The 23,355-nt window shown below is 40.0% G+C and overlaps 1 protein-coding gene across 1 annotated transcript; it reads left to right on the top strand.

The window, feature by feature from the left end:
• Window positions 1-6,974: 6,974 nt before the first annotated feature.
• LOC119902616 (dynein intermediate chain 4, axonemal-like) lies at window positions 6,975-23,242 on the top strand. The gene is made up of 17 exons (XM_038718942.1): window positions 6,975-7,083; window positions 7,173-7,341; window positions 8,442-8,608; window positions 8,965-9,071; window positions 9,291-9,447; window positions 11,678-11,817; window positions 11,937-12,101; window positions 12,372-12,557; window positions 12,696-12,832; window positions 13,827-13,913; window positions 15,002-15,156; window positions 15,241-15,401; window positions 16,359-16,471; window positions 16,610-16,708; window positions 18,137-18,363; window positions 18,472-18,625; window positions 22,052-23,242. Exons 1-17 carry the CDS (start codon window positions 7,031-7,033, stop codon window positions 22,094-22,096), a joined length of 2,322 nt encoding a protein of 773 aa, XP_038574870.1. The 5' UTR covers window positions 6,975-7,030; the 3' UTR covers window positions 22,097-23,242.
• Window positions 23,243-23,355: the final 113 nt, after the last annotated feature.

The raw sequence follows: 23,355 nt of genomic DNA, 5'->3' as shown, positions 1-23,355 counted from the left end.
CTGGAGCTGTGTGCTTGTTCTTACTCCCACTCTCTTTGTGAGAGGAGGGTGTTTAATTTTATTTTCCTGATTTAGGTCAATAGTTTTGTGTTTATAGTTAAGCCATTGAAACCCTTCGCTTTCTCTTCTTAAAGATTTTTCCGATCTCAAAGCCTTCCAGGTACATAAGGTGCATGATGCGGGAAATCAAAGATAAACATGGCTGATGGACAAAGTAAACTGATGTTTTTTGTCAGGTGTACTCTCAGTGTAGACTATTATTTCAATGAAATAGCCTACAGGCAAACATACTTTACGTAGCCTTTTAGTTTATGGTTTACCATTTACAATGTGTGCTTCCATTGTTGTGTGACATCAATGGTCCCCTGGTACTTTTTCTAGTTTGAGGTCGGAAACGCAGCAAAAGGATTACTGAGTAAGCTAACATGTGTAGTAGGGGAGAGCGGGGTAAGTTGTCTCGTGTGTAAGTTGTCACACTGCTCATAACTAAAATGGCCACTTTGTGTGATTTCTTGTTCTATGTTCAACTTCCTGTTCACATGTGGTCAAGGTCCCTCTAATCTGAGCTGAGCACAATTTCTATATTTTTTTGCTTCAAAAGTAAAACATTTGCACTTTACATTTTATGTATTCCTTATTAGGTATGAATGTTCAAAATGATAACTTTGCACAATTTAGAGAAGACAGTAACGTGTCTTTTGATACTTCAGCTGAAGTGCTATGTTGTTCTAACCTTGAGATTTAGCCAACATTAGCACACATGTCAGTTTGGGGCAAGTTGTCACATGTGATTACGAGCCCCAGTACAAATAAACACATAAAACATGCTCAAAAAACTATGTGAAATTGTGTAATTACCTCTGACACAAGTATTAAATGGGACTGTTGTTTACAGTAGCAGCCATATGCCTGGACAAGACTGAATTCATGACAGAGTATATACGGTCTTATACCGTAGGCATGTAGTACGTTAGTAGATACAAACACACACACACACACTACATCATACAGTGATTAATTTTTAGGCAACAAGTGTAATAGACAGCAAAGAAGACCAACAGAAGACAGAGAATGGCAGCACACCACCTGACATAATGTTAAAGACAGTCAGGCAGGTGAATTGAAGAACAAATCAATCAGAAGTACAGCTAAGGATTTGGACATAAGCTGCTGACATCTCTTTTGGCCTCATCTATGTGGAACCATTTTCATACAGTATTCCAAAGAAGACGTGGTTTAAGTGAGTGAAAAGCAACAAACGGGCCTGCGATGTTTGCACCTCAGGCCATGCAATTTATGTGTGCCAGAACTGTGACTCTAAACACATGTCTGATTAGTCAGATACATACTGAAAGTTGTACAAAAATGCACATTGTTGCATTAGTGTGTTTAAACACCACATCTGTTTAGTTAAAGAAGTTATACATTTAAGCAAGTTATCTGCAGCATTACATTCAATTACCATAGATCTATTTGCACTCCAGAGAATGTTTGATTTTAAAGTTCAAAGAAAGAGGTTGTCCCACTTAATGTGAGCTCTGCCAACATTTTTGTTTTGAATTAAATTATTTATTATCCAAATTCTGCCCCAAGACTTCATTCTTTCATTTGGTATGACATTTGTACCATTGTGATGTTCGGTGCTCAGTAAATATTAGATGGTGTGAACAGTGTAACAACATACCCCGCTCTCCCCTACAAATACTTCGTTACTGTACTTAAGTAGTTTTTTCGGGAGGCCTATCTGTACTTTTTAGTTGTTGCAACTTTTTACTTTCACTTCACTACATTTCAAAGCCAAATATCTGACTTTTTACGTTCTGTACAAGACCTCGTTACATATTAGTCGCCTGCAGCACACCTGAGTGGAGCAGCACTGAAAAACAAATGTAAAACTGATGAAGCCGACGAACGCATTCGAGCAAGGAACATCTGTGGGACCAGTCCAGACAGGATGTGATGGCACTGCTCATATCATTTTTAAACAAGACAGTGAAGTTTAGTTTACAACTCTGGACTAATGCAAAATGGGAAACAGTGAATTCACATCGACTATTAATATGTTGATTAGCTGGGAAGTAAATAATAAGCATCACATATTCAGCCCAGTCATTTCATAAAAAGTATTTTATGCAGTTTATTGAAGGAAACCTGGAGGAGCCAGTTTGAATGGGCCTGATGCAGCTGATAACATTAATATATAGAAAATATCTATAATGTACAGGGGCTGTGCTGAAGTTTGTCAGTAGAGTAGATGTGGGATCATCAGCCAGTACGAGCACAGCCAGAGATGTACAGCCAGCATCAGATACAAGCAGCTCAGACCCTGATGGATTGACCCAGCAGATTGGCCCCCAGGCCCCAATCAGACGTCAAACAAGGACTGGACTTTTCTAGAAGAGGTTTCTATTCAGGCTTCTAACAGAGGGAGGACTGTAGTGAGAGCATTGTGGTGTCAGGTGTGACTGTGCAGCAGCTCTGTTCTTGCATCATGAGTCGCAGCCAGTTTGTGACCGAGTGGTAACGTAGCTGGTTTTGCAACATAAACATCTGAAAACTGAAGCTAACCTTGCTCTGTTTGGGACTGTGAGCTGCACTTTATGACAGGCGCTGAAGTTAACGTGTGTGGATTTTTGGTGAGATTGTGAATTGAGAAGTGTTTCAGTCAGTTTTGGTTTCCGCCTCAACGTCTCATCTTAACATACCCAAGGTCCCAGACGGTGTTCTGTGTCTGTCAGACAGTCTGAAGGGGATAACCACACCAGCGGAGCAATGACGCAGATTTATCCTCCCCACAGTGTAGAAAATATCTACTTTACTCTTGCAAATCAGTTTTTCTTATTGTGATTCACAGTAACTTACACTGCTGTATTCAAACCTGGCTTGAGTGAATTTAAAAAGATAGATTGCGTTTTGTAAGATCAAAAGATTTTAATGTGTAGTACTTTTTCTTTTGATTACTTAAGTATTTTTAAAACCAGGTACTTTTATTATTTTACGTGAGTAGGTTTAAGCTGGACGACTTTTACTTTTACTTGAATAGCATTTTTCATGTGGTATCTGTACTTTTACTTAAGTATGAAAATTGAGTACTTCTTCCACCACTGGTAAAACTACCTGCATACCATAAGGGGCCAAGAAAGGAAATATGAGAGAGAAAGAGAGAGAGAGACTCAGTGAACTCTGAACCATAGAAAGAGAGAGCTGGTCATCAGAAGAGGAGAAACAGAGCTTTACCAGAAAAACATTTCCCTAATATATCCTGTATTCCAATCTTTTTTTCTCTCACAGTAACAGACACCACAGAGAAAGGACAGCACCTGCCAGAGAATGGGGGGTGGGGGTTGGGAGGGTGACAACAGGAAACAACGAAGCTAAAAAATACACCAATTTGCTGAAACAAAGACACCTGCAAGACAACAAACAGGGGTGGGAGGGGGGACTCAGTCTGCAGACTGTACAGGAGTGACCGAGACCATGACCATGGGCTACCTGTCAATTAAGGTTTAAATCTAAAAAACTAAACTCCATTGAGGGAGATGGGATTTTGAGAGAGAAAGGGCTTGTGGCTACATTTTGATGCCTATTATGTGTTTATGGAGATGCACGAATGGGCAGCAGTGAGCAGTTAATACATTTATTTTCCGGTCTGCCAAATCGTCTGCACCGCGCTCTAGCTGGTCATGTGACACACTCGTGAAATCTCTGGTGATGGAGCAGCGGATCAGACCAAGGGCGTCACTTTGTGTTGAAAAGTGGTGGGGACACAAGGGCCCAGATTAGGAGCATGATGACACATTTGGGTCATGAGACATGACGATGCACAAGAACAAGACAAGAAGATTTTTTAACAGTATTTAGATGCTGAAATGAGGGGGTCTGGGGGTCCTCCCACAGAAGATTTTGAGCATTAAACTCGTAATTTCCTGCGTTCTGGAGAACTTTTCTGCTCCAATTTACAGTGGAAATGTCTGTTTTTTTATGAGGGAAAACTAAATTGCATTGCATGTTTTCTTGTTGTTCAAATAAACCTTTCTCAAAGCATTTTCATTTGTTAGTTAACATTTCTTGGTGCTGTTTTTCAGAATATTTGTAAGAAATGCAAAATCAGCCATTTCAAAAAGTGGTAGAGACATGTCCCCGGTGTACCCAGAGTAAATGACACCTATGGATCAGAGACCCAGGTTCGATTCCCACTAGCACACATTCACAATTGTGCCCCTGAGCAAGACATTTGAACCCTGGTTGCTCCAAAGGTGGGCGACCTCTGAAGTATATCAGCAGTTGTCGCTTTGCGTCAGCTAAATGACCATTATCTCATTATTATCTCCACAAATCTGTAAAACCCTTCACTTTGGAAGTAAATATCTCCTAAACTAAACATTTTGTGGCCATTGCCAGGTACAGCTTGGAAAGATCAACGTCTTTTCACTTAAAGCGACTAATTATTTATTATTAAAAAAAAACAATTAAATTTTATGTTAATTTCACACAATGTATGTATTCATTTATTATTATAAAATAAATTGTTCAAGATTATACTTGAATTAAATACATTTCATTTTAAAATATTTGATATTTATGATAAATATATTATATAATAAAATAACTGCAATATTATTAATAAATAATTATTTCAGATAAGATATGTTTGGTTTTTAGTTTGTTTTTTTCTATTTGTTTTTTCTATTTGTTTAGCAGCATATATATTATTGTGACTTTCTGCTTTGGCAACATTGTTGAACCTAAACATTCATGCCAATTAAGCATATCGAACTGAATAAATAAATTGAGAGACAGAGAGAGAGCAATCCTGAGAGGTTCATTCCTGCATGTCTTAAGTTTTCTATATTTTAAAGATCCCAACACCGTCGGGCTGGAAAACACTTTAATGTCATTTTATCTCCAGTCTAGATACGGCAACAGCTGAGTGAGCAAAGTGAACACACGGGGCCATGATCATAAAAACTGATTCCTAATATTGGATCAGATCAGGCTGACAATATAAATGTCACTTTGATTTGCCTCCTAGTTGCTGATATAACAAGTAATTTCTCTCTTTCTTTTAGAAGTGTAACAAGTAAAAGTTGGTAACCATAATGTTTCAATGAAAAACAAACATTAACCCTTTCATTCATAGATGGACAAATACTTGGAAGCCATTTTTAGCTGTTTAAGTCATAGTACCAGCCGCCATGTGACGGATCCCAAAAGCGTTATCTACAATTGATTATTATCTTTTACATCTTATGTCATTTTGATTTGATTTTACTGCATCATACACTCACCTAAAGGATTATTAGGAACACCTGTTCAATTTCTCATTAGTGCAATTATCTAATCAACCAATCACATGGCAGTTGCTTCAATGCATTTAGGGGTGTGGTCCTGGTCAAGACAATCTCCTGAACTCCAAACTGAATGTCAGAGTGGGAAAGAAAGGTGATTTAAGCAATTTTGAGCGTGGCATGGTTGTTGGTGCCAGACGGGCCGGTCTGAGTATTTCACAATCTGCTCAGTTACTGGGATTTTCACGCACAACCATTTCTAGGGTTTACAAAGAACGGTGTGAAAAGGGGAAAACATCCAGTATGCGGCAGTCCTGTGGGTGAAAATGCCTCATTGATGCTAGAGGTCAGAGGAGAATGGGCCGACTGATTCAAGCTGATAGAAGAGCAACTTTGACTGAAATAACCGCTCGTTACAACCGAGGTATGCGGCAAAGCATTTGTGAAGCCACAACACGCACAACCTTGAGGCGGATGGGCTACAACAGCAGAAGACCCCACCGGGTACCACTCATCTCCACTACAAATAGGAAAAAAGAGGCTACAATTTGCAAGAGCTCACCAAAATTGGACAGTTGAAGACTGGAAAAATGTTGCCTGGTCTGATGAGTCTCGATTTCTGTTGAGACATTCAGATGGTAGAGTCAGAATTTGGCGTAAACAGAATGAGAACATGGATCCATCATGCCTTGTTACCACTGTGCAGGCTGGTGGTGGTGGTGTAATGGTGTGGGGGATGTTTTCTTGGCACACTTTAGGCCCCTTAGTGCCAATTGGGCATCGTTTAAATGCCGCGGCCTACCTGAGCATTGTTTCTGACCATGTCCATCCCTTTATGGCCACCATGTACCATCCTCTGATGGCTACTTCCAGCAGGATAATGCACCATGTCACAAAGCTCCAATCATTTCAAATTGGTTTCTTGAACATGACAATGAGTTCACTGTACTAAAATGGCCCCCACAGTCACCAGATCTCAACCCAATAGAGCATCTGTGGGATGTGGTGGAACGGGAGCTTCGTGCCCTGGATGTGCATCCCACAAATCTCCATCAACTGCAAGATGCTATCCATCAATATGGGCCAACATTTCTAAAGAATGCTTTCAGCACCTTGTTGAATCAATGCCACGTAGAATTAAGGCAGTTCTGAAGCGAAAGGGGGTCAAACACAGTATTAGTATGGTGTTCCTAATAATCCTTTAGGTGAGTGTAAATCCAAAATAGGGGAGGGAAGAGTAGATGTTCCAAGTACCTCAGCAATAACTGTACAATCATTTATCAGCAAACTAAAACAGTACAAAAAAACTATTTTTTCAACAGAATAAGATGTTAGAAATACTTTAAACCAGATTTTAATGATATATTTATTTTACTTTTTGTTCTGTGACTGAATCCATCTGTTCACTCCAGAGGACGTTAACGATATGTTCTGACTTATTTTGTGTGTTTTATTTAAAATTATGATACACTTGAATAATACTACTTGCAGTTAGTAAATATATTAAAAACATATAGTTTTTTGGACTCATACTGAGTTTCATCAAATCACTTTTATGCCGTTGATGCATGGTGTCCTCTGCAGAGTCTGCAGTGCAAAATTAAATATGTTGACAAAATAAGTTTACAGGCGTAGTTTTTAATTCATGCATGACAGGTTTAATAATGTGGACTGTCCAGCAGGGGCGCTGGGAGTCACGGTGCCATGGCAACTTAGTAAGAAAACCATCATCAACAACAACAATGTCTGTGGCAAACGAGGGAAGACAGATGAGACGGGCTCGGGTGCTGAGGCCGTAAGTGCACATTTATGTTTTGTTTTGTCAAAGAAACTGGAGTCATGCTGATTCTGTTGTGCTAATTTATTATGTTTGCTGTCTCTTAGCTCCTCTCGAGCAGTAAACATTTCAGTGTCCGGTTTACATGGAGTCAACCAAAGCACGAGACGCACAAACAGCGCAGTTTGCTCCCCGAGCAGGAAAAGTTTCAGCCTCGGCGGTGGCAGCAGACTTCTGGAGAAGAGCGTCCTGCAGACTCCCAGACCAGCTGTTCGGGTGAGTTCTACTCGGGTTCTACTCTGGTTCTACCCACGCCGTGGATCTTATGCTGCGTTCCAGACAGCTCGGAACTTCCGACTTCACAACTTGTTTTTTTCCCCTCATTCTTTTTATTGTTTATTAACAATGTCTGCACAAACATACAATGCAACAACAACATTTTTATCATTTTCCAGGAGTACAAATAAAAACCTTACAAATTCAGTAAGGCTTACGATAAAGTCTGGATTAAAGCATCAATTTACAGGGTGTTTTTGATGCTGGCAAATGGCCTGCATTTCTGCAGAAACCAGACTGAAATTTAGAGAAAAGTTAGCAGAACATTTATGTTTACGTCCAGGGGCATCGCACATAAATCTGGCCCTGTACAGAAGCATTATCTATGGGCCCCTTATCAAGTAAATTATCATGCCCAATGTTATAGAACAAATAAAGGATGTTGAAGCAAATTGCTGCATTTCTGATTCATTCTTATTACATATACTTTAGTCCTTAATGTGAAAATATATTATTATTTATTCTATAATTATATACGGATTTATGTGAAATATTAATCAAAAGTTCATAATTTATGTATAATGCTCCCTGTTATTAGTGTTTTTAGTGTTATGAGTGACAGTGTGTGCTTTCAGAGTGAGACAGTGTTTTGGTCCAACGAGTTTATTTTGAGACATGTATGAAGTGTTTTGGTGGTTTGGAGTGACGTTTTGGAGGTGAGATTAACTGTTGGCCAAGATGCATATTGGTAATGCAGACTGTATGAAGCGTTTTGAAAAAGTGGCTTCAGTATTGTCAGATGCTTGTTAGCAATTGGAAAAAAAAATACTGTAATATACATTGAAATACACCAGGACCATTTCTTCTATCTACCGGCATCACTTGGTTTGGAGCGTGGATCAGAATAGTCCTTACATTATTAAAGCAAAACTAATTTCCTCTCAGTCACATTAGTTAGTCCAAGTTATTGAAATAGGACTCACTCATATCTTGAGATATTTTAATATCTATTAAATCAAAAATAATCAAATCAATGAATAATCTGCCTTCTTCCTTCAGTGATATTGTAGCGAGGCGGCTCATTGTTCCCCTGTCTGCAGGTGTTTGATGAAGAAGACAATGACGTCACTCCTCAGCCGCTGTACCGGGCAGATCCAACAGCTGTGCAGAACAAAGCCAACTGCAGGTTCTTTCTGGATGAAATCTCTGCTGGATCAGCATCAGACCAGATAACAGTCACCGGGAGCTTCGCTATGCCTTTCTCCAGGTACCAGGGCTGGCAAACAGCTGGAGCTGATCTGACATGGCATTAGTTGACTTCAGGAAAACTGTATAATAATAATAATAATAATAATATATGATTGTTCAGGCCACTTTGTTAAATGCAATTTAACTAAATCACCTATACATAGAGGACTGAATGATTTATTTATAATAGAAATGATGTGGGGCAAGAAAATAGTCATTTAACCTTTTATGCACATAAAATGTGATTTGTAGCCACATGTCTTAGAAAGCACTAAGACGTTGTGTCATGTATAATAACAGTGTTTGACATCGCTTTTTGTGCAGGTGCCACACAGTTTCACCTTCTAAAAATGGACTGTTGACATGGTTTTGCAGGTCAATATTAGGAAGCAGCAGAATTTCCAGCCAGTCTACAATAGAATCAGTGAATGAGGAGATTGAGGATACATTTTCCAAACGGGACATGCCCATCAACTTTTCAGGTTTCCATACATATATAAGTTTTGTTCTATTGTTTATTACTTTTAATTCATTGTCTGAGCTCCATCTACACACGACAAGTTAATTTAAATTAAATGCAGCAAAGTACAGTTACACCTACAGCATTTTATTGTGATTGAATGTCAGTTCTCTGTAGCAGCTCTAACGTATCTTGTGTATATAATAATATTTTGTAAAAATGTATTTTTGTTTCCTGCCAGACGTGCAGAGGAAAGGAGGCACTGTGAAAGAACACGTGACGGAGGACATGCTGAAAGAGGTCATAGACGTCTACGTGTCTGAGACAGACAGCATCTCACTGCTGGATTTACCCAGCACCTCTGTGTCAGTGGATGCTGATGACGCAGAAGCTATCGTGTGAGTGAGGTCCTCTACTCAGACCACTCACACTGTGCGTTTACAGGTGAAACTCGAAAAATTTGCATATTGTGCAAAAGTTAATTTATTTCAGTAATTCTACTTAAAAGGTGAAACTAATATATTATATAGACTCATTACACGCAAAGTGAGATATTTCAAGCCTTTATTTGATATAAGTTTGATGATTATTGCGTACAGCATATGAAAACCTCAAATTCAAAATCTCAGAAAATTAGAATATTGTGAAAAGGTTCAGTATTGTAGGCTCAAAGTGTCCCACTCTAATCAACTAATTAATCCAAAACACCTGCAAAGGGTTCCTGAGCCTTTAATTGGTCTCTCAGTCTGGTTCAGTGGAATTCACAATCAAGGGGAAGACTGCTGACCTGACAGCTGTGCAGAAAACCATCATTGACACCCTCCACAAGGAGGGAAAGCCTCAAAAATTAATTACAAAAGAAGTTGGATGTTCTCAAAGTGCTGTATCAAGGCACATTAGTAGAAAGTTAAGTGGAAGGGAAAAGTGTGGAAGAAAAAGGTGCACAAGCAGCAGGGATGACCGTAGCCTGGAGAGGATTGTCAGGAAAAGGCCTTTCAAATGTGTGGGGGAGCTTCACAAGGAAACCAAGGTCCCAGAGTCTGGAGGAAGAATGGAGAGGCACAATCCAAGATGCTTGAAGTCCAGTGTGAAGTTTCCACAGTCTGTGTTGGTTTGGGGAGCCATGTCATCTGCTGGTGTTGGTCCACTGTGCTTTATTAAGTCCAGAGTCAGCGCAGCCGTCCACCAGGACATTTTAGAGCACTTTATGCTTCCTTCAGCAGACGAGCTTTATGGAGATGCTGACTTCATTTTCCAGCAGGACTTGGCACCTGCCCACACTGCCAAAAGTATCAAAACCTGGTTCAATGACCATGGGATTACTGCGCTTGATTGGCTAGCAAACTGGCCTGACCTGAACCCCATAGAGAATCTATGGGGCATCGCCAAGAGAAAGATGAAAGACATGAGACCGAACAATGCAGAAGAGCTGAAGGCCGCTGTTGAAGCATCCTGGTCTTCCATAACACCTCAGCTGTGCCACAGGCTGATGGCATCCATGCCACGCTGCACTGAGGCAGTAATTCATGCAAAAGGGGCCCAAACCAAGTACTGAGTACATATACATGATGCATGATTATACTTTTCAGAGGGCTGACATTTCTGTATTTAAAATCCTTTTTATTAAATTTTTTTTTTAGTGATTTCATGTAATATTCAAATTTTCTGAGATTTTGAATTTGGGGTTTTCATAAGCTCTATGCAATAATCATTAAAATTATATAAAAAAAAGGCTTGAAATATCTCACTTTGCATGTAATGAGTCTATATAATATATTAGTTTCACCTTTTAAGTTGAAATAAATGAACTTTTGCACGATATGCACATTTTTCAAGCTTCACCTATATGTGGTGTCTGAATAATCAGAATTGTTAGAAACGTTTAAATTAATGGTGCGAAGTTAGTTAGTTTGCTGTCCTTGTAGAGTGAGCTAGATTAGTTAGGAAGTTATTTATTAGTAGTATTTGCAGTACAAGCTATATTTGAGTAGTTTCAGGACTGTTCAGTACTGGTGCAGTAACAATTCTGGGACAAAAATCACCTTGTAATAGAAAACTGTTTCAGCACACTTGGATGACAATGACTGTCCAACACATCTTTGTAACACCGTCCATGTTGTTTCCACATTACGACTTAAAAGCACACGGACACACCAAAGTTGGAACAACGACTTCATAACTCGGGAAATGGGACCATCCGAGAAAAATGCGAACGCACCATTAATCCTTCTGATCTGCAAAAACAGACAGAGATTGAAATGTCTACTGGACCGGTCCAACTTCAAATCATGACCCCAACTTTGTCAACATCTGTTTTATCTAAAAAGATACATTTCTCTTTTTGTTCATCTCACTTGTTTAGTCTGTTAGATGGTGCTGTTGAGTTTTCTAGTGGGCTGAAAAAGCAGTAGATTGTATTGTTCTAGTGCCAAAAAGTTAAATTCTCACGTGCAATTTTTATAATAAAAGATCAATACTTGACGTCCGTGTATCAATACAGTATTGCCACGGAAAGTATAGAGATACTATGCTGTATTGATTTTTTTTTCCCCAAGCCCTAGTGACTGTGGATAAAATCTATATCTTTGGTTTTAACAAGCTGGTGTCACCCTCACCTTGTTTTCACAGAGAGAGAAACAACCGGTATGCTGAGATTTACAGGAACCGAATGGGCAATGATAAGTACGTGGATCGATCAACGCAGACATTGAATGGAGCATCTAAAAACAAGCAGGTCCAGAGCGACAGCATAGTCACGGCGGACTCAGGTTACGATCCTAATAAAGCCGCAGTTACTGAATTTTCTTTTGGCCGCTTGGCTAGTTACATAAATGGTGTTCAGCTTTTGAAAGTGGCTGGTCTTTTTCAAATGTTTCCATGTCCACAGCCACGACTGTGACCACCTGGGACATGTATAACACTTTGATCAGCCCTGAGCAGGACCACACAGAGTGCGGCCCCGAACCAGAGAGGCCTGAGCATCCGGAGGCTGGTGTGGACACCGGCAGAGGTGCAGAGAGGAGCGTGTCAGTGGGCAGCACAGCCAGTACAGGTAACAATGAAGGACACTGGGGGGATAATCAGCTTTAGTCCGGGTTTTATTGAGTGTAATTACACTTTAAAAAGCCAATAATACTCTAATGTTTGTGGGTGGTGGATAAATGAACACGACTTCATAGATACTGTGCAGAGAAAATGAAGAGACCACTGGCTGACTGAAGTAATCTGACTTCTCACTGATTAAAAATTGTTTTATTCTTAATTCAGGATTGTTTTGCAATAACTTGCATACAAATTTCCTCTTCTCTGTTTCTCTATTCAGCCAGTGCTGCTAGCTCACTGAAAGAAGTGGAAGCGTTTGGGAACAGTTTAAGCTCTGAGTCAAACCTGCCGCTGATCATGCTGTCGGAGAAATTCCAACATTCTTTACTAGTAATGGAGAGGAGCGTAGTGGGAAACACCTTCCAACCCAAGCTGGCTGCTTTCAGAGAGCTGCCCACGCTGGAAGGTAAACTCAGCTCATTATCACATGGGCTGCATTTTGTTCACTTTGGCCTCAAGACGGTCACGGGTGAGCTCAGAGAGTTAATGCACACTAATGGATAAATAAATGAAACAGTCAGTATAAATGTAATAACTGTGTCAGATCCAGACAGTCCAGTGCTGGAGCAGAGGGAGACAGAGAGACCTCGATCGCCAGCCCTGGAGTGTCTCTGGGCTTTCAGCTGTGAGCTCAGCAGAGGACGCAGCATCAGCAGCATGGTCTGGAACAAGAAGAACCCGGTAACACAGACACACCTGTAGCATAGGATGCGGAGGAAGGGTGAATGGATGAGGAAGAACGTGGGAGAGGAAGTTGTCTGTTTAGGCCGGTCTAGGATGGCTTAGAGGGGAAGAGATTCAGTGTGGAGCAGAAGGGGGAAGAGAAAGTAGTGCTGGGCAGAGGAAGGGAGAGTGAGGGTGGACAGGATACGTAAGTGATAAGAGGTGTGGTTGAGGCGTGGCCCTGCTAATGACTTCATATATGTTTGGAGCCACACTGTAATGTAAAGTAACGTTATGCAGCATGTGGTTTGTAAAATTATTAGGAGACCATTTTTTTATGGGAAATTTAACAAACCCCGCGAAGGGGAAATTAAAGTATGCTGTGGGATCAGACGAGGATTCCCTGCTTGCTAAACAAACATCACCTGCAGTCATGAAGAAGAGAAATGTTACTTCATATCTTAAATCAACAGGCATCCCAACAGTTGTTGAAAAGTTACGACACTTTTGAACCCAGGGAAAGCAGCCGAGGAGGGGTCCCCTTTCCCAGGACAGACATTCATGCAATGGATGTCGTGTGTTCAGAATAGACCAACATAATAAAATATCAGCACGGGCAATCAAAATGAAAAAGTTATGAATAGATGAAGAATAGGGCCTGAACGATTTTGTAAACATACTTAATTGCGATTATTTTAACTGATAATTTTTACATAATTATTCACTCATTTTAATTGAAAAACATATTTAAATCAATATTGAGTCATTTGTACCAAAGAAAGATGTTTTCTTAAGTCTGTATTATATGATGTGACAAAAATATTTAATTTATAAAAATAAATGCTATTTTGACACACATATTGCCTTTAACAAATATTGAAAATTGCAGTAGGCTTTATTGCGATTTGATAAGATTTTGATTAATTGTTCATCCGTTGATGGTAACATATGTGATTAAGTCAAATGTGTGTTACTTCACCAAGGCATACCTGTTTGTGCTCTGCTTTGCTAGGACCTCCTGGCCGTGGGCTATGGTGAGTTCGACTTAAATAACCAGAAACCAGGTCTGGTGTGCTGCTGGTCTCTCAAAAACCCCACGGTATGACTTTGTTTTAACATTTATTTACCTTCCCAAGCTTAATCCTCAGATGCTTTTTTGTGATCAAATATTTGACAAGAAACAAAACATTATTGTAAATCACCAGGCACATATTAATATCCATTCAGGGACAAAGGAAATTAATACATAGGCTACATACATACATAAATAAATAATGAACACCACAGGGTTGTTTTATTTGATCTTAAATATCTGCTCAGGAGTCCTCCAAATGATTAAAGAGTATTGTGAGTCCATACTAATGCGCAGGATATCCTGGACCAAACCTAAAAATGTAATCGTTACTCCACATTTTACTCTACTAAAATTTAAAAAAAGAACCATGAAGGCAGAGATTATGATCCAAACTTCCTAATTACAAATACACACAGGCAAACTTACAGATACAAATACCTATATTACCTGTTATGGCCCACAGTACTAAATAGAAAGTGTTATTTATGCAGATGTAAAGAAAAAAAGCAAGGCTGAAGATTAGGTTTGCATATTCGCCTGTATTTCATCTGTTGCTTTAAACCAACTGCTCACAGTATCAACTTCAGCCTCATTGGCAGTTAACATTTCAACATTTCAAGCAGCTGTAGAGGCAGTGTTTCTCCTGGAAAGATACCAAAAAGTTTGGGTTGTACCCAAAAAGAGCAGGACAGCAGGGGAAGACCTTAGCAATGTTAATTCCAACTGTTGTATTGATATGTTCCTAAAAGGTGTTGATGGTAGGCCCAGAACATATGTCAATAATCTCCTCTGACTGAGCCAGAACATTTGATACATAGGTCACTAGTAATCAATTTTAAATCAGCGTTCTGGCGTGAAAAATAATCTATGAACAAATTTGTAGTGAATTATCTGATGAGCAAGGTTTTTAGAAAAGATTGTGTTCCAAACCTTCGGCCAATTCCAATCAAAATGAAGAAAATCTTTTTCCCAACTTCTTATTACTGGGAGTGGTTTAATATCACAAGTCATAAGTTTATTATAGACTGACGCTACTCGATTATGCTTAGGATTTAGTTAATGTGGGCGAGCCATGTGACCATCCCAGATGTTGTCATGTGTCCCTTCTGCAGTGGCCTGAGCGTATCATCCACTGTGACAGCGCCGTCACTTCCCTGGATTTCTCATCCAACAACCCGAGTCAGCTGGCTGTGGGGATGCAAGATGGCAGCATCGCTATGTACAGTGTGCAGAGTCGAGACAACCGATCCTGTGTCGTCAGCAGCAGGTGAGGACTCTTACTTACATCACACACAAATAACAGTTACTGTTACTGCTCACGTTCTTGCTCTTTACTGCTTTGTGTGTGCAGTGAAAGCCCCAACAAGCACTTGGGTCCAGTGTGGCAGCTCAGGTGGATCCAACAAGCGTTGAGTTTAACAGGAGAGGAGAATGTAGAAGCTCTCTTTTCTGTGGCTGCAGATGGCAGGATCAGCAAGTGGTTTGTCTGCAACAATGGACTCGACTGTATAGGTACAGTACTCAGCAACAAGTGGTGGTTTTACTGTTTTACTTCAGCTCAACATGCATAGTTAAAAAGACTGTAAGAGCATAGATACATTCAGAAGTAATCAGAACTGCAATGCACCCCATTAACAAAGTTTGTGGAAAGAAAAAGTTCTCTATAACAGTTCATTTAAAAGCCCTGTGAACTGTTTAAAGGACAGGGAAACAACATGTAGTCAACAGCAATTCAAGGATCAAGGAACTCTTTATTGTCCCCGAGGGGCAATTTGTTGTACAGACAGCTGTCAACACAAAACTATCAACTATGACTCACAAACAAGCAATATCAAAATAGGCAAAAGAAATGCACTACGTTAAAAAGACCACAGTTAAAGTAAAAGCAATAAAACAATTGAATGGAATTTCAGTGAATCATTTGAAACCCCAATGGCAGCTGGGACAAACGAATTCCTAAATGTGTTTGTCCTGCATGTTGGCGTTCTGCATCTACGGCCCGGAGGAAGCAACCTAAACTTCTCAAACAGAGAATGGCTAGAATCAGCCAGAATTGAACGGGCCTTCTTCAAACTTGTGCCTGCAGTTTTCCGGCACACTTTGATGATGCTTTGCAATCTATTTTTGTTCCTAAGGTTGAGTGACCTGCACCAATTGACCAACGAGAAATTCTGTCTGATTTAATTCTGATTTGATTTATTTATTTTTACCATTTTTGTCATGTTTGAACTGCAAAAGCAAGACAAAATCAAACTCACACATTTAGTATTTGAAAATGCTATGAGAACGTGAATGTAATTGCCCAAGGACACTTCGACGTGCAGCCTGGAGGAGCCGCAACCCGCTCTACCTCCTGAGCCACAGCCCCCCCCAACGTGCTCATGTTGAATTGATGTCTTTGTTTGTAACAAATAATTCAAACAAATGAGGCATATTGTTTTCAAACCAGTTGTGCGTCTCTTGCCATAGACCTGATGAAGCTCAAGAAGATTCGTAACACAGCAAAGAAGGCTGGAGGGAACAGGACGGAAAGTGTTCTGTCAGCACTGATCCCGGGTCTGTGCTTTGACTTCCATCCAACAGTAAGTATCACTAACGTAGTCTGTGGCTTTAAAACAGCCTTTTTCTGTACAATGAACAGTTTAAGATTGTTCATTTTGTGGAATTGTTTCCTCCACTGTAATCATGGATCACACGTCTCCTCTGCATTATTCCTCCAGGATTCAAGCATCTACTTGGTGGGCACATGGGAAGGTCTCATCCACAAGTGCTTGTGTTCCAACAGTCAGCAGTTTGTGGACACTTACAGGAAACATTTTGTAAGTCCATCATGATCCTTCAAGTCCTTCTGATAACTCTGGTTTAAAGCAAGTAAAACATGAATATAGGGCAGGGCGACATGGCCAAAAATGTTACCACGATAAAAACATTTCATGTCATTCGATAGCGACAATTATCACGATATATGTCAAATCGTTATTTCTTTAAAGTTTAAAGGCTGATTTTTGCTCCTGAGTGAAAATTGAAGAAACCAGATGGCTAATTGTGTTTTTAAACTTTTCTATATGGTGATAAGCACTTAACAAATCTTAGGTAGAACATTCAAAACTATTATAATAAAATCTTTTTCAACAAATATGATTAGTAAATATTTTTTCAGTCAACAAAATAAAATTTTTATAGAAAAATTAAAGGCTAATTTTTCCGTGATTCAAATTAATTAAACCAAATATTTATTGACGATATATTAAACATTTATTATATTGATAATTAGGAAAATCAAGAGTAAGAGCCATTAGTGTGTATGGCATCAATGGGGTAAATACCTTTTTATATACAGTCTATTGTAAATACCAAGGGGAAGAAGTAAGAGTTGTGCAATCAATAGAGAGCCTATATCACTCGCTTCCGCTTCCCGCCCATGGGACCTTATTTCAGAAAAAATATGTACAGTAGTTAACGACGAGAGAGAACTTATGTTTGATCCTGTTTGAACTGAGCCCTGAATCACACACATAATGTAATTCAGGTTTAAAAGATGTCATTTTGAATTAACGGGTACCATGTGAAGTCTTTGAATAGCAGCAATGTGCAGCAATGTTTTGATGAAAGACATGTACTCAACAAGCACAGTGTGGGGAACGTAATATTTCTGCTGACTAGAGGTTAAGTTCATACATGAAAGCTTATTTTTTAGAACAATCTTACCTCACCAGTTGTAGTTAGGTTTGCATGTCAAATCACCCAATGTGAAAAAAATTTACTTGAAAAGCTGCCTACGTTTAGCAAATGACTTCAAGCAGTCTGACTCAGATCCACATCTGGTGGCAGCAGGACGCTGTATAACGCAGCAGTGCCCCGAGAGAAGAGATAAAGAAGAAGACTGCATCACAGTGTAGACAATACAGGTTTCAAAATGTAAAAAATAAATGGCTTTACTGATGTAAAAAAGGACAGGGAGAGCTTTCATCATCAGGTCTTAAGTATACCCACAATTTAATGTTTGTTTGGTGAAACAAAACTTTAATTAACTGTAATAATTGGAAAACTAATCAAAGTGTTCAGTTACTACTAGAAATAATATCATCAGGAGTCAACAGAATTATGTTTTATTTAAAAATGACATTTTAATGCTGAAATTAAATTCCGTGACCGCGTGTTTCTAGTGTTATTCAGTGGGTCTGTGTTCTGCTACTCAGTTGAGAAATCAGAGAGAACCTCAGTAACGTTCACATCTCGCCCCTCAGTGCCCTGTGAACCGCATCGCGTGGTGTCCACACAGTCCCGATGTCTTCCTGAGCTGCTCCTCTGACTGGACCATCCAGCTGTGGAAGCAGGACCACCTCAGCCCCCTATTAGGCTTCACCTCCAACCAGAGAGCTGTGTGCGACGTCAAGTGGTTCCCAAAGCGGGCCACAGTATTCGGAGCCGTTAATGAGGGCCAGCTGGAGATCTGGGACCTTAATTCAAGCATGTGAGTCAGACGAAGGGGAGAATCTGTCTGGGATTGTGGTCTCTCTCACTCTTTTTAACCCTGTTATGTTTCTCTGATGAATCCACCATAAACACTTATCTCCTTCAGCTTGGACCCAGTCCTTGTGCAGCCGGCTGCCCCTGGTGTGAAGATGAAGTCCCTCCTTTTTGCCACGCAGACAGACTGTGTCCTGGTAGGAGACAGTGATGGACAAGTGACTGTCTACCGGCTCAAGAACCTCAGTGTGGGAGACAGCAGCCAGGTAAGCCTGAGGGGCAGGTGGCAAGGACCGTTTAGGCCAATGCTAGTAGTGCCAGGCAGCTGTAGGGACAAACCGGCAGGTACCAGATCTGCTCGGAGTCCTGCACCTGCATGGTAACATCACATAACATAATTGGCTGTTTGTTTGTGTGATAAAGTGGCAGATTGTGATTGGCTGTACATCTGAGTGTTTAGGGAACCTCTGAACACCCATGGAGAACTCAGAACAGTTAAATAAGATTGTTTAACAGCTCTGGGAGAACTTATACGGTGAAATATCACATTACCTTTTATATGCATCTTACCCCAGCCCGACCGTCAGCTGGTAAAAACCCTGAGAGCAGAAAGGCCACGATTCAGTGAATTAAAATCGACAAAACAAATGTGAAATAAAGCAAAAATATGTATTAATAAATAGAGACCTCAAGCAGCTCTGATGCCTACATCTTTATATGGGACACAATGTAGTTTGTCCAAGTGGCGCTGACATAGTGTGACGTTACCTGAAGCAGCACAGCAACGTGAAACTTACAGAAGACGATCCGGCAGCTTGGACTCGTCGGGAGAGAGTGGCTATAACGTAACAACCACTGTATGGTAACATGACGAGTAACCTAACTTTTACCACCCATTAATAATAATAATAATAATAATAATAATCTTTATTTATAGAGCACTATTCAAAAACAAGTTACAAAGTGCTTTGACAAGTGCAAAGGCAATAAAACATAAAAACAAACACGTGATAAAAGCAAGAAAACACTTAAAAGTCTAAAACACATGTTAAAAGTCAATATAAAATATTTATAAAAATAAATAGAATAAAATCAAATCATAAATTAATGTCATAAAAGGTCAGAGATATAACAAGAAGAGAGGCCATGAAGAGCTTTAAAAGTGATCAATAAAATTTTAAAGTCAATTCTAAAACATACTGGGAGCCAGTGTAATGAAGCTAAAACAAGGGTAATGTGGTCATATTCCTTCTGGTTAAAAGCCTGGCAGCTGAGTTCTGGACAGTCTGGAGTCGATCAATAGATTTTTGGGTTAAACAGGTGAAAAGGCTGTTGCAATAATCCAGGCGTGATGAGATGAAGGCGTGTAAAATGGTCTCGGTGTCCTTGAAAGTTAACATAGATCGAATAAGTAATATTAGTTTTTTAAGGAGTAATAACTAACTAGTAATATATAAAAAATTCTGAGTAACTTGCCCAACACTGTAAATCAGGGGTCGGCATATAATTCTGCCATTGGGCCAATTTTTTTCCCAAGTCATTAGATGGCGGGCCAGAACATCGTCAATTGATCATTTATATTCCCAAGTTTACTGATTAGCTCAGTTGGTGGTGCACAGCACTCCTGTTTGGAGGGTTGTGTGTTCAATCCTCATTTGCTGCTTTTCTCATTCAGGGGAATCCGATCTCACGTTTACTGACGGCTTGAGCCAGAGACTCATTTTTTTTTTTTTTTCTTCAGAACTTTTCGAAGTTAAAGCTCTCAATTAAACACAACATAAAGTAGTGTGTAGTAGTGTGCTGCAAGTAAAAATATAAAAACGAAAGGTAAATAAAATTTGAAACATCAACAGTCCGGGAATCAGTGTAGTACATTATTACAGTGAGCATGCTAGTTCTAGGGCCCCTTCTCTTCTCAATTTACACCACCTGACTGGGGCCGATCATTCGCTCGCACAGCTTTTCTTACCACTGCTACGCAGACGACACGCAACTCTACCTATCCTTCCCGCCAGGCGATCCCACCGTCTCGGCGCGGATCACGGACTGTCTATCAGACATATCTGCATGGATGAAGGATTGCCACCTTCAACTAAACCACTCTAAGACTGAACCATCACTCCAACCAAGGTGGTGAGAAACTTAGGTGTCAGGATTGATGACCAGCTGTCCTTTTCAGACCATGTTGCTGCTGTCTCTCGCTCATGCTGCTTTGCTCTATACAACATAAGGAAAATCAGGCCCTACTTCACTCAGTACGCCACCCAGCTTCTGGTACAGGCCATGGTTATATCTTGCCTCAACTATTGCAATGCCCTCCTAGCAGGTCTTCCAGCTTGTGCGGTGAAACCCTTACAAATAGTTCAGAACGCAGCAGCACGTCTGGTTTTTGATCAGCCCAAAAGGACTCATGTCACTCCATTACTCAGTGACCTCCACCGGGTCTCCGTGGCCTCCAGAATCAAATTCAAGTCACTAATGCTTGCATACAGAGTGACTACTGGGTCTACACCCATCTACCTAAACTCAATAATACAAACTTACGTTCCTTCTCGGCCGCTACGCTCCTCCAACGAACGCCGCCTGGCTCTGCCATCCCTTCACACAAAGCAATCCCAGTCCCAGCTATTCTCATCTGTGACACCACGATGGTGGAACGAGCTACCACACGCCATCAGAGCAGGGGCGTCCCTCTCTAACTTCAAGAAGCTCTTGAAAACTCATCTCTTCTGAGAACACTTCCTCTTATAACACCTCTAACATGCACTTCCTGTGCTCTTCTTCTTCTATCCCCTACAATGATCTTGTATTGATTGCACTTTTTGTTGACTCTTACTTCCTTCCTTAGGTATCTTCCCCATTGATGTGATGTGTACTGTGAGCTCTTACTAGTATTTATTGCTGCTCTTACTAGTATGTATTGTCAGTTGTAGATCTGTAGTTGATGCTCTGTTAATGATTGTATGTTGTTCCTCGAATGTAAGTCGATTTGGATAAAAGCATCTGCCGAATGAGTAAATGTAAATGTAATGTAGTTCAAAAAGATCAGTTTTGAATTTTGTAATAGAGTCCAGTGTACGGATGTGTGGGTGGGAGAGAGTTCCAGAGTTTGGGTGAAGCACAGGAGAAGACTCTAGCACCCATTGTACTGAGGTTGATGGTTGGTAGTGCCAAAAGACTTGTTGTGGAAGACCGCAGGGAACGAGATGGAGTGTAGGTCTGAATGAGGTCAGTCAGATAAGTAGGAGACAGATTGTCGAGGGCTTTGAATGTTAGTAATAATATTTTAAAGCACAACTGAGATCAGCACCAGCCGCTATGGCCACGGGCCAGATATTATTGCTGGTGGGCCCGCCTATTGCCGACCAATGCTGTAAATTAACCCTTTCTCTGATCACGTGAAATGTAGCCTAGCCTAAAAAACAACAACTAGTCAGCACAAACAACCAGTCACTGTTCAGTCAGGACAATATATTTCTGACACAGTTTTTGTGCATTGGAGAAGCTTTTATTGAACTTGCTATAAAAGCCTTATTGACCTCCTGCTGTCTGACTTAATGTGCATTAGCTGGGGGGCATGTGATGCAGTTTAGAAGCTTCTTTCCGCAGTCGGTCAGTACCACGGGTACCTGATGGGACGTCGGCTCACATGACCAACAACTCAAAGTCTCTCTCTGGATCTTTTCTTTCAGGTGGATGTTCTGGAAGGCATCATCCGCTCTGCTGCTTCTAGATAGCTTTAGGAAACACAGACAGATGTTTCTGTCTGCAGGGGATGTATCAGTACTAAGAAATACAACGTATATGTACAGATGCATTTTGACATTGATGTACTTTAACCTTTAATGTTGAAGGCATCAGAGTAAGTTGTTATCGCAGAAGTGCTTGTTAAATAGTCGCCTACTTACACATCTATCAGACCTGAAGCAACATCCACTGGTAATATGAGAAATACAGACTGCTGCACAGTGAACTTAAGAACAGTCACTGACAGTCACTCTATCCTAGAGATCATTTTCCAGGACTTTTTCAGTGGCGATCTAACTGGTAAGACAGACAGGGATCACGCCCTAATGTTCCTCTCTGCAGAAGTCTGATTTTAAAGACATGCTGTCTGTGGCTATAACTTATCTAAGAAATAATTTCTTAAATGCTTAGAAATTACGACAAGTTGATTTGGCCTTGTTTTATTGCTGTGTTTTATTTTTTTTTTATGGATTGACATTGTATTTTTTTTTGTTTCTTTTGGAAAACCCTTAAAATTAATTAATTATATTTTAACCACTGCTGCCTGAACACCAATAAATAATAACCTAAAACAAATCCCAGCATCCTCTTAAACTTTAGCTTTCTCAAATCCCTGTGGTCCTCATCCCAAACTCAGTTTAATGGTACAAAAAGTGCTGTTAGTTAGTATTTAGCTGGTGTTTGATTCACATACAGCTGGGCTCCCATTCATTGTTTTCACTGCTCTTCATTCTTATGCAATTTTCTCAACAATACCCAACATATTTGAAAACATTGCTAGAGTTGAAACCCAAACCTTGTGTCACTAATATTTATTTTTTGATGATAATATGTATTTGTGAGTTTCAATAACTTGAACTGATGTCATCCAGCCTGTGCTACATGTGGGGGTGTGTGCCACAACATAATTTTCCTGGACATTTGACTTTTTCTTCTCCTTTTCCAAGTTTTTTCCATGTCTGGAAAATTGATCAGCTGTTTTCCAGGATGAGTAGGAAGTGTATATAAATGTGTGCAAAGGTTAAGATATGATTATGACATTTTAAATTTGTTTTCAGGGGCATATTTGTTAACAAATTACATTTGACATAATTTTCTGCATGTATGTTGAGCAAAATTAAAATCCCTTAACCCCTGAAGTTTCCTTTTGTATGACTAAACCATACACAATATAACAATATACTAGGTGTAATCATGTAAATCCTCTGGGATGTCATATGAAACAAAGGCCCACATTCACTCATTCTAC

This window comes from Micropterus salmoides, unplaced genomic scaffold, assembly GCF_014851395.1.
Source record: "Micropterus salmoides isolate LMB-PRFRI ecotype aquatic unplaced genomic scaffold, ASM1485139v1 Ms_hic_scaffold_14, whole genome shotgun sequence".
Lineage (NCBI taxonomy): Eukaryota > Metazoa > Chordata > Actinopteri > Centrarchiformes > Centrarchidae > Micropterus > Micropterus salmoides.
This window is presented reverse-complemented; position numbering and strand designations above follow the sequence as displayed.

Excerpts from the sequence above, each read along its gene's own strand:
- LOC119902616 (XM_038718942.1), top strand. The coding sequence starts at position 7,031 with ATGTCTGTGGCAAACGAGGGAAGACAGATGAGACGGGCTCGGGTGCTG. Across the intron at positions 11,818-11,936 it reads CATAGTCACGGCGGACTCAG|CCACGACTGTGACCACCTGG; the intron begins GTTACGATCCTA and ends CCATGTCCACAG. Across the intron at positions 18,364-18,471 it reads TGGGACCTTAATTCAAGCAT|CTTGGACCCAGTCCTTGTGC; the intron begins GTGAGTCAGACG and ends TATCTCCTTCAG.